Consider the following 12,112-nt stretch of genomic DNA (forward strand, 5'->3'; position numbering starts at 1 on the left):
TGCTGCGTGGTTTATCAGCTGGATCATAACTTCCTTTAAGAAAAGGGATGGAATTTCCCTGGCCAGGCTCTCCACACTGGCACTCAGCATTCCCAGAGCAAAGCAGAACTGCACCAAAGAGAGAAGCCGCCACACCTGGGTCTCTACCAGGATCCAGTAAGTAAAATAGCCATAATTAAAATAAACAGGCATAGCCAAAAATAAAACTGGTATCTTTGGTGTGTGGGGCTGTGAGCTGTGATCTTTAATGTGGCTACACACTCACATCACAAAAATGGGGGTCAGCAATACTGCCACACTCAGCATTGTAACACTGAGAAAAACTGAGTTGAGGTTGCATTTACTGACAACTTTATGCCAGCAAAGCCAAAGAGATTAGTGGGGAAATGTATTTGTCAATCTTTCCCACAAATGTTTTTGGTGGGGCGACATCACGGGTGAGGCTCAGAACCAGCAGTCCACACACAACAGCTCCAGGCACTGCAGAGACTGAAAAGCTGAAAAATTAAAGGTCTCCTCATACAAATTTAACATGCAGGAGGAAAAAAGCCAGCACCAATCACAGCCACCTCCACAGCCCTCCTGGGAGTAGCACAAACCTGCAGAGGGCCATGGATTGTTCCTTCTTAAGACCTTCCAGCCCTGCACTCTGCACCATCCTGTGGCTCCAAACCAGGGAGGCCTCCTGCCCTGACCAAAAAAAAAATCCAGTGACATCAGATCCACCCCCAATTGGTTCCTTTCATTCTGAATGCTTCCCAAGAACAGAAAATGCTTCAAACAGCCATCTCTCCCCCAAAAGGGTGTGTGGGATGAGGGGGACTAACACCCTGATATCATTATTCTTGTATTTATAGCTTATTTGCCAGAGAAAATCTGAGTTTTGAACCAAGTGAATTCAAACTCTTTGCCTGTCCCTGCCAGTTGGGAAAAACGTACAAGTCTGTTCTCAAACATTCAGACAGCTTAAGCCCAATTATTTTTGTCTATATTAGAAAATGATTGAGGCAACTTAGAAATTTAATTTAATCAGGAAAAAGGGGACTCCGAAAGAAGAGATTTTCCCATGCTGTAAAACCTTGTGCATTTCAAGAACTCTCAGCCTTGGCGTAAAATGAAGCGTTTCACTAGGAGCAAGGAAGGAAATAGATTCCTCTGCTGCAAAAGTGCCAAAACCCAAAGGAGCTGAGAGCAATGCAGCTCAAAGAGAGGCTTTCAAATCAAACCCCTCACCACAGACTTGTTTCTCTCCTCACGGAGTCATCCCACCTTGTGTAAATCCATTTATTTCCCTGAGCCCAGAGCCGGGACACTGATAGGACTGACTAGACACACACCACCACACCATGTGATCAGTGCTCCTATTTCCAACAAAAAACCAACCAGCCATAAAATTCCCAACTGTTCCCATTATATCACCTAGCTGGAAGCATCTTTTTGAGTCCAAATGTTCATCAATCACACCACCATGGTGAATCCACATGAAAACTATTTCAAGCCTCAGCCTACAGTTACACCCTGATCATAAACACTCCAAAAGCATTTTTTCCCATTTACTCATGCACAGCTGCAGAGAAATAGAAAATCCACTCGAAGCAGTGTCCAGGAGGGAGTTCTGCACCAGACAGAGCACAGAGGTCAGGAGTGTTGGCCCAGATGCTCCACAGAGCACTCAGACAGACGGTTCATTTCACTCCTACCTTCCCTGCTCCTCCAGAGCAGCTTTCCCTCTTTTCCTCCTGCTCAAGTTTATTTCTTCTGCAAGATCTAAGCTGGCCTCGGTTTTGGCAGTTCTCACTTCATCCCTGAACTTCCTGACCTGCAAGATATGGCCTGCTTGGCTTATCAGTATTTATTTCCCACCCACCCCTATTCTTTGCAGGCGTATTTTTAAGTTCCTCCTAGAGCTAACTGTCCCTAGTTTTCAGAAAGTGGGATCCTGCCAGCATTTCTGAGTTGCCAAAACCCAAAAATGAAGCAAAAAAAATGAACACTCAACACATCCCTTAAGTGTTCTAGTCCAGATTTTACCAACCAGTTTGCTGTGCCTCATCCACCCTGTGGCGCTGGGCACACTCCACTTCACTTGGCTCTTCCAAAAGCATTGGCACCTCATGGAGGTAACTTTCATCTTTCAAATTATCTTCCTATGAGCTCTGCAAGCCTCTCTCTGGTCCCCTTCCTCTCCTTTCCCTCTTTAAGGTATCATTTTTTTCAGCAGAAGGTGCATCAGAGCTGTTTTCATCCCCTCACGCCCCTCCTTGCAGGATGCAGTACTCCCTTGAGCCTCCCCATCTTGGAGCACCTTCTCCAGCACAGAACAGTCACTTTTGGGTCATTCCAGTGGGAATATTGCAGCATCATTTTTCCTAAAAGATCACAAACCTTCCTGGTCTGTCAGGCTCCTTTCCAGCACCACATCCACGTTTCCATCCTGTAATCCTGGCAGGCAGTTGTTTGTTGAATCTGCTGGTGGCCCCTTGATTCCCAGTGAGCCTCCAGGTGCACTCACCCACATTGCTGTAAATCCAGTCCTTCCCTACAGCTTTGGCATTACCAATTAGCTGTGAATAATTCAGGTTATAAATTAAAAGGTCCATGGCCAAGAGATCAGTTAGAATGAGAAACGGCTCCTTGGCATCAGCAGTGAAATCAGCCTTAGGGGGTTGTTGCTTTTTCAACACCACTTCCTGCATTTCTGAAAATGATGTGGCAGTGTGGGATAGGAATGACCCCCGTGGTTCCCTCCTGCCCCCAGGTGATCCCACAGGTGAGTTCCTCTCCCTCCCTTTCCCTTCCCTGGGGTCACCAGGGGTACCTGTGTGCCCCACAGAGCCCTCCAGCCTCCCTCCCCAAGGCTGACCAAACCTGGCTCTTCCCACCTCTTCCCACTTGGGTAACACTTGCTCTCCACCATGGAAATGAGGTGATCCCATCCCAAGTTCCTCATCACTCATTTCACAAGTTTATGGGATTATTTTTCCACGTTCAGGGACAGGAAACAGAGTTCAGGAGAGTGTCCTTCAAATACATTCTGTGAATTGAGGGAAAATTTTTTTCCTACCATACTAAGGACCATCCTGTAACGGCCCTGTCCATAAAATACCCACCTCCTGACTCTACAGACTTTTCAAGTGTGGCGGGAATGGAAACAACTTAAATTATGTAGATGGAAAGCTTGGGCATGGACAAAACAGCTTTATGAGAAAGATTCAATTTCACAGAAATGGAGGCAGGCAAAAGCAGGGCCTAAGACCATGGACTGACAAGAGACAAGAGTTCAAGAAAATATTCTCAACTTTTTTTTCCTCTCCTCCCCAAACACACCAAGCTGCTAATAAAAGTTTTGGGATGATCAGTGAAAGTATATGATAAATACAAATTTCTGATTAATAGACAAGAAAACAAAACTGAGATACAGAATCAGAAGATGGTGTGACTGATGTGACTGATGTTCCCATCCTGTCAGGGGGAAGGAAACAGATTTGGGGGTTTGTTTGGGGCTCAGCAGCAGAAGGCACAGCCTTAAGGACAAAATGTGCCTTTGAGCTCTGCATTGGCCAAGATCTGGTGGCAAGAACAGGAGATGGCAGGAGGTACAACCAGGACACAGAGCACTGAAATGGAAGTGTGGAGAACACAGGCATAGAGAGTTTCACTCATCAGGGGGAACACAGGGCTATTGCTCAAGCCTATCAACATGTACTTGTGGGATTGATTTCAGTGCAAGAATCACATAACCAGGTGTAAAAATCTTCAAATGTAATTTATTAAGACATTCAGCTATGTCTGTCAGTCTACATCCAAATTTACTACTAAAAATAAAATAGTATCACATTTCACATTAGGAATACCGACTTTGAAAAACACTTGAGTCAAGCCTATCGTATAAATAAGTGACTAATTTCTCTTCATATCAAAATTCACATAAAAAAATTGCCTGCCCCCTACTCCCATCTATTTCCCCACCCCAGTCCCTTTTTCTACTTGAAGCCATGATGAATGTAAAAATTTAAGTATGGACATGTCCTCGTCAAAGAAAAAAAGGTGCAAACCTATTAACAGCTTTTAAAAGTGGCATTTGCGGAGTCTGATCATACACAATAATGTACTCATTCCCAAAGTGCAAATATCGCCAGAGTTTAATACTGTTTTAATTCAGCTGCAAGGGTTAAACATTACACAGCACAGTCCTGCAAGGCCTTTATCTGTGCCCTAAAACTCATCCCACTTTCCTCCCGCAGAGGCAAAGTGTTCACAAGAGTTTTAGTTTACTTCATGCAGCCCACACTGTGCCCATTATGAGCAAAAGGTTTCATATACATCAAAATATTGACGACTCTGTCATAAAAGTCAAGAGTCACTATAGATTACATGAATTCAAATGCAACTGCCCCAAGAACACCCAAAGCATACACACGACGTATTAAGAGTGCTTCCATCTCCTGGTACAATCACTGCTGTTACATCTTTGATTTTTGCTTTACGTGCCATAAAAAAAATGTCAGCAACCGAAGCCGCCCACCCGCCAGAGACCGGCGACTCGCGGCCCGCGACGCCCCTCGGGGCCTGGGACTCTGTGCAACTCCTCTCTCTGACCAAAACAAAGCCAGCCTCCTGTCCCCTCTGGCCACAACGTCTCACAGACCTCTAGCTCCTCTCACCCCTCACCTACATCTTGAAAACACTCTTGCACTGCTATTTATTCCCAGACATCCTTCCTATGCCCACAGTTCAGAGAGCTTCTGGAGTCGTTTCTACTACATCTCACTGGAGTTACCACTACCAAGCAGCCCATAAATATCAGCATGGGAGATTACTTTTTGACCAGCATTAATAGCTACACTTCTTCACAGCTGTGGAGGATTGTTTTCTTCTGAGTCAAACGTGGATCTCTGAAATGTGTTTGTTCCTGGCATCATCCTCTGTAGCCTCAGAGCTGGACACAAACCCTCAGATCTCGAGCAGGGCACCCCTCTGGGGCTGCAAAGAGTTCTGCAGCACAGGCTGCTCCCTGGCTGGTCTCACAGGGGCTCGTGTCACTGTCCATGCTGTGAGATCCCCCTGGCTGGGCAGAGGCCTCAGGGCTGTCGTGTCCATCCTGGCCCCTGCTCGGCTCGTCCTTCACACTTGGCCTGTGGTCACATGCAGCACCAGGCTCAGCTGCATCTCCAGGCCTGGTGTTCTGCTCTGCACTAGGATTTGGCTGCTGCACTGGCTCTGGTCCCAGTCCTGGGAGCTGTGAAGGGCTCTTCAGTTGGCAGTGGCACAGAGGGCAGGTTTCTTGCACGTACAGCCATTTCTTAAGACAACCCGCATGAAAAAAATGGCTACATGGTGTGATTACAGCAGTTTTCATATCCTGAAAGACACAAAAAAAAAAAAAAAAAAAAAAAAAAAAAAAAAAAAAAAAAAAAAAAAAAAAAAAAAAACCAACATTATTATTTGTAATCCCATTCCTCTCCTCTCACTTCACACACCTGATGGGTTCACCAGGCACAGAAGAGACAGAAGCAGTCCACAGACAGGGAAGAGAATGTTCCTTCCTTCACACCTACAGTGTTTCATATGAGGGGCAGCTGAGGGAGCTGGGGAAGGGGCTCATCCTGGAGAAAAGGAGACTCAGGGGGAACCTCCTGGCTCTGCACAACTCCCTGACAGGAGGGGACAGCCAGGTGGGCTCAGTCTCTTCTTGCACTGATCAAGTGACAGGATAAGAGGAAATGGCCTCCAGCTGTGGCAAGGGAGGTTTGTTTTGGGCATCAGTAAGAATTTCTTCACTGAAAAGGGTTGTCAGGCATTGGAAAGGAGGTGGTGGAGTCACTGTCCCTGGGGGTGTCCAAGGAAGGCCTGGATGTGGCACTCAGTGCCATGGGGATCACTCACAGGCTGGACTCAGTCTTGGGAGTCTTTTCCAACCTTAGTGATTCTCTGATACACACACAATTTAAATACAGGCCAGGTCTTGCTTTCTTTATTACAGGAATTAAAAATGAGGCAAAAAACCTTTGTTTGTAACGTATTATTAAACACAACCTTTTCAGGATGAGAAACACAGGATTGGTTGGCTCAAGAAACAATTGTGCAAGTCAAAACAGCACAATGACAGATACAACATGTAACAACACCAGAAATGAAGTGACACCATGAACTCTGCCAGCTGAGACCCACATAATACTAGTCTGGTGTTTTGAAAACTGTCATTCAATCTGGCAGTTTTACTCTTCAAAAGGATTTCTATCAAGTTTGGAGCCAATCCAATCCCACTCTTAACTGCACACTACTAATGTTAGGGTGATTCTTTCACTGTCACACATAACTACAATTTCTATTCAAGAGTAAGAGACTTTGGAGGTAGAAGTGTGATAAAGATATTACTTTCAGCAATAATGTCTAGGGTCCTTACATCTGCTGACTTATGTTAGCAAGACCATTAGCCTTTTGATAATTAGGTTTCCGCTACAAAAGTGACACTGCACATGAAGCAGCAATGTCTGTGGAGACTGTGCTGCTTCTACAGAATAGTAACAAATCAGCTACCAAGACATGTTGTCTTTCACTAACAAAATCTCCCAGTAATGAAGAAAGGGCACATTTGCTGCTACTACTGAGACCAGCTCAACCCAAACATGAGAGGTGTCAAAACAGCTTAAGGATGGAATTTGCTGTGTAAATGGAGGAAAAAAAAAAGGCAGTTTAAGCACATCCAAGCTCTTCATTCCTAAGAATTATCTTGGTGACAGCACTCCAAATCAATTTGCACAAAGCAGAAAACTGGGAGATTCCAGTTACTTACGAAGTGCAGTATTGTTAATTTCAAATAATTCAAGTAACTTATTTTTTTAGCTGAAGACTGAACTCAGTCTGGGGTACTTCACCTCAAGCCAGTCCTCTGCCACTTCCATTCCTACCTGGTAGCAGATGGCACAGATGTCATTGTGCTGCTCCAGCTGCTCCTTTGTGGCCACGGGCAGAGATTTTATCTTGTTCACAGCATCTCTTCGGAGGAGAAAACTCTTCCAGCCCAGCTGGGCCCGCAGCCACACGTTGTAGTAGGAGTGGATGAAGATGATGACGGAGCCCATGACAGTCCACTCCCCAAAGATGGTTTCTGAGACACCATAGGCCACCACACACAGAGCCACCAGGAACTCCAGCAGCCGGTAGGTGCCATTCACGTAATAGATCACATCGTCCATGTTCTCCACTGGTTCTTTCCTGAACTCCTCCACCATGAACAGAACATAAATGAAGAGTGTCCCAAGCACCTGTAACACAGTGCAAGACCATGAGCTCAGCTCTCAGTTCTGAACTGGAGCTTCAGTCAGTGCTGGCCATCAAGCTCTGTCCACACAATGCTCCCAAGCTGGACAGAGGGCAAGCCCCAAAGTAGTGAAATTGTTGCTGAACTTCAAGACAAATAAAAGCTGCTTTTTCTTGCAAAGCATTTAAGCTTGTTCCCAAGTACTTCTCCTTCTTTACCTTCCTGAGTCCAGAACAAAGCTGAGTTGATTAGACAAGAGCACTGAGCATTTTAAGGGGCAATTTAAAAAATGTAATAATAAAAAGCCCAAGTAATAATAAATACTTAATAGTATAAAACATTTCCTCTATTTACACTACTGTGTTTCGAACATCAAATTGTTTTCAAAGAGTTACAGCTAAGTAATAACACATAAATGAGTACTCTGGGAAAAAAACTTTTTACTATGATAGTTGCACATCCTCAAAAGCCTTTAGGCTTTACAACTTGAAGTAGACTTCCATTCACCTCTGTTCTCAGCCCTCAGCCACAGTCTCAGAAAGAGATTTTTTTATCACCCCTTCTAATTCTGCCCTTCTCTCATCCCTGTTCTTTTCTCGTCATGTATTTTCCCCCTTAGAATAACAGGACCACAGCTAATGCAGGGCTGCACAGGGCTGATGTTCTTTTACCTGAAGAGAGGTTAGAATACTGCTGGAGATAATGATCAACAGCCAGAAATCCATGTGGAAAAACTGACAGATCATGTAGGCCATGTACGCGGGGAACACGAGTAAGAACAGACAGAGGCTGACGGCTCGGAAGTGCTTCCACAGACTCCTGCAAAACAACACAATAGGTTTATATTTTTCAAGTCAGATTTGAGTGTCAGAATAAGAATAGGATGACTGGTGGATGTAGGCACGTTAGATGTTTGCTCAAGGCTTTAGCTTGTTGAAAGGAGTTTCTATTTTACTTGGGCACAGTCTCATTCCCAGCTTGCACACATGCCTACAACTGTGGAAAGTTCCCTCTCATCTGACCTTTGCTGTTTTCAATAGAAAGACAAAAATTATGGGCAAAATAAGTACTTGAGATACTGAACATTACAGATGCAACTCCATTAAAATGAATTACTAAATGTGTAACTGTTTGGACACTTCTCTAAACAAACAAGAGGTCTCCAAATTAAATAATTCTTGCAACTCTTCTTCATGTTTCTGCTAATATGTGTGAGGCAAAGCTACTTCCTTTCATTACCAGATTTAACCCTGATGCCTTTAGAAGTATATTCCCCAATTCAGAGATCACAAAAGAAGAAATGTAGCACGACTTGACCATTTATCTCTGCCAGTCTTTACTCTGCTCCTATCATCTACTTCTTCCTAATCTCCTCCCCAACCTAAACACATCATTAATCTTTTTACAACCATTGTGAAGGCTTTCAGAATATCTCCAGTAATTTACTATACTACCTCTACTTGTTCCTCAAGTTGTATTTTAACCTCACTTAGCTCTGGAGATGAGGTACAGAAGAAGTCAAAGCATTGGGGGGCACAGTACAGCAGCACAAACTGATTCATCAGTTCATCTTCAATACAGTCTGAAGAAACATCAGAGTGACTTTGAGAACTGCAGTTCTGTGTGTGTGGGTGAGGGAAGAAGGGAGAGCTGAAGTGGAATTTATCCTGTTTCTTGCTGATTTAGAACTCCCTGGGAGATTTGGCAGAAGAGTTAAAACTCACTATCCCCACAGTCTGTTTGTTTAAGCTGGGCAGATGCTCCTATCCTGGCTCTGCTCCCTTTCTCTCTGTTTCTATCCTGGAAGTTAACTTGCTGCACGCAGAACACCTCTAAGCTAAACAAACTCTACTCATAAACAAACCTTCTCTTCATTTCTTCACTCACAGATTACAGAAAGGGAAAAGACAAATGCAATTGGCAAAGATAAAAGCAGATTAGTACGAGAACACCACATAGCACCAACACAGCTCTTCAAACCACAAATGAAACTGAACAATCCCACACAATCCAAACATGTGGGACACTAAGGCAAACCTTCCATCTCTTATTTTGTGCTAGCAAGCCTTATCATTTTGGGATCCCAAAAAAACCTATTGCAAATAGGTTTTACAGTATCTAACACAAGGTCACTCCTAGAAACTTCCCACCCTCAATAGCTGTGTGAGATCACTGCTTTAGAGGGAAACCCACCAGCTGCAGAGGAGGTTAAGAAAAACCATTCTGCAAATCCACACAATGGAGTGTGGGTGGGGAGAGCACAGTCCTGGATTTGCTTAACTGGAACCACAAAACTAGAGAACTTGGACTAGAAAAGAAATTTGCACACAGAAAAAAAACCAAGGCAACTTTACAAGTACTAAAAGCCATCAATTACTAGTTTATCACCTCCTAAAAGAGCATTGAGTAACTCTCAGTTTAGGAAACCAGTCTCTTACTTGTCCCTTGAGGCTCCCAATGCCAAGACAATGGGATCAGCAATTTCCAGCATGGACTGAAGGATGGATGCCACCACAATGAAAAGAATAATACTGAGCAGGAACGCCCGATGCACAACTTGGAGCTCAATCAAACCTGTCTGCACAGCCAGGATCAGGAGTGTGACTCCTTCAGTCATCCCCCTGCAGATCAACACAGTAAAAAAACCAAACAATCACATCTCTGTGTCAATGCTGCTTCAAAAGAACATCTAGAAACACCAGGAAATAAACGGTCTGTTTCTGTCACAACCTTTCATATGTCACTGGTTTTAGGTTTCACTGGTGTCCCTGGAAGGCTTTAACCAGGGAGGGATGTTTTCAGAAATGCTGAAGTGCTGGGATTAGGAACCAGCAGATTTTGCTCCTGACAAGCAGAACTTGGGCTACATCCAGCTCAGACACCACCCAACACAAAGCATTTCAAGTACTCAGTTTACACAAATTACCAAATTTGCCCTTTTTCAGTTTATTCCCCCTGTACCTAAACCAAATACAGCTGTCCACTTCTTTCTGTCTTGGAACCTCAGAGTGACTTTAATCCCTCTGAGGATCACCACAACTATTTGATGCAACGAAATACATGCATCACCAAAAGATGTCTTTATATAGACTACTCTTATGCAGCCACAATTTATACCCTTTTTGCTTCCACATCCTGGAATCCAAGATGTAAAACATTCTTTTGCAAATGGTCTCAACTCTCTATAGAGTTATGGGCTGGAGTAACAGGAAGGCAGTGTCAGGATCTCAATTTCATATTAGACAAGTTAAGACAAGCCTGAGAAACGGCATTTTGGCTATTTCCCATAACAATTTACAAGCAATCCATACAATGCTGTGTTTTAAACCTCACAGATTAGTAATGTTTCATACATGATTAGAGGGGAGATGAGGAAATGAAAATATCAAGTGTTTATATTATGCAAGCATGTGAAAATCTTTCAGTGACTCATGAAAATAAAAGCAATAGTAAATCCCAAGTAACGGCCCCGAATTTGTGCAGAAATGAACCATCTCCCAAGAAGTCTGTGACAAGTATTTTCACCTCAAATCTTTTCAATGCACACACAGACTGGCATACAAAAAACCTGTGAAAAGGTCAAGACAGGTCAAAAAACTGCAATGCCACCCCTGTGTTTTTATATAAATCCCCTTTCTCCCTGTTTCTTTTCAGAGCCGAGGCACAACGAGGCACTTACCTGTTCATAGCAGGATCGTTCATGAACGCTCGGTAACCCTGCAAGTAAAACTTGCAGAGAGTCAGAACTCCCAAAGCAACGAAAGAGACTGTGAAGACCAATCCCAGCAGTGAGTATGGAGTGCTACAGCATTCGGCAATACTGCCAGGAGAGAGAGGAAAAGAAACAAAAAGAAAAGGTTGGTCAGTTAAAAGCAACATGAATGAGCTTTCCCTCTGTCCCATAAACTGTGCAGGTTGGTTTTAAAGTAAAATTGGACTGGTTTAATGAAAATGTTAAAAGTTTTACATTGCCTTAAGTCTTCCAATACATGAAGATGAGATGGATTTATACTTTTTTCCAAGATAGAAGTCCACTGCAGCTCCCCCTCGGAGGCAGGGCGGTGCTGTGACATCCCTGCAGTCCCCTCGGCTCAGGGCCACGGGGTGGCACTGTCCTGCTGCCGCTGGGGCTCAGAGCCTCCACACACTGAAGTCACTCGCTGGAATTTCACCCAGCACCACAAAGACCCAGTTAAAGCAGATGGTTTCACTTAAGGCATGTTCTCCTCTTATCCATAATAACGCACACCAACATCAAACTAATAAATCCTGTTGGGAGACAGGGGCTTTTTGTCAGCATCCCCATCAGGGCCAGGTGGGCAACAAAACACCTGTTTATGGAACAGCTGAGCCTGAAGCAGCAGAAAAAGTCAGCAGAGAAGGTTCTCCTTCAGCTGCTTTCTTCCTCTCTTTTGCTACAGCAAAGTCCCAGACTTCATTTGACAGCTGAATCACCCACTTTCAGGCTGCTCTTCTACTGGCCCTGGCACTGGGATATTTGAAGCAGCCCAAGCCCCAGAACGTACTTTGGGTTCAGAAACACAGCACTGCCAATGCCAGGTAAAGATAAAGAACCAGCTGTCGGCCAGGGGTTACACATCTGGAAATACTCATATGCATAATTCAAGGTAATACGCTGACACATTATTTAAAAAAAAATAATCTTCATTTGTTCCTCAGGACAGTAGTCTTGAGAGAGAAATCGTCATGGTCAAAACCATGTCCTGCTAATTAACTGAGTGATGAGTGAAGCAGTCCAGTGCTCTGACAAAAGAGTTTTGAGGAAGCACATGCTTCAAAAATAAACAAAGCTCACCCAAGAGACATTTACTTTGTTTCAGTGACAAC

At 44.0% G+C, this 12,112-nt stretch overlaps 1 protein-coding gene across 3 annotated transcripts in view; it reads right to left on the reverse strand.

The window, feature by feature from the left end:
• Nucleotides 1-3,747: 3,747 nt before the first annotated feature.
• Nucleotides 3,748-12,112, reverse strand: part of RNF145 (ring finger protein 145) — a 46,711-nt gene continuing 38,346 nt past the window's right edge. For all 3 annotated transcript variants that reach the window (XM_083871818.1, XM_083871816.1, XM_083871817.1), the window contains exons 7-11: nucleotides 10,944-11,084; nucleotides 9,703-9,885; nucleotides 7,936-8,083; nucleotides 6,912-7,268; nucleotides 3,748-5,362 (exon numbers count right to left, since the gene is read on the reverse strand). In XM_083871818.1, coding sequence (XP_083727944.1) covers nucleotides 4,934-5,362; nucleotides 6,912-7,268; nucleotides 7,936-8,083; nucleotides 9,703-9,885; nucleotides 10,944-11,084 — 1,258 coding nt within the window. In that variant the 3' untranslated portion in view covers nucleotides 3,748-4,933. The remainder of the gene's footprint in view (nucleotides 5,363-6,911; nucleotides 7,269-7,935; nucleotides 8,084-9,702; nucleotides 9,886-10,943; nucleotides 11,085-12,112) is intronic.

The sequence above is a fragment of the Zosterops lateralis genome, assembly GCF_965231275.1.
Source record: "Zosterops lateralis genome assembly, chromosome: 14".
Classification (NCBI taxonomy): Eukaryota; Metazoa; Chordata; class Aves; order Passeriformes; family Zosteropidae; genus Zosterops; species Zosterops lateralis.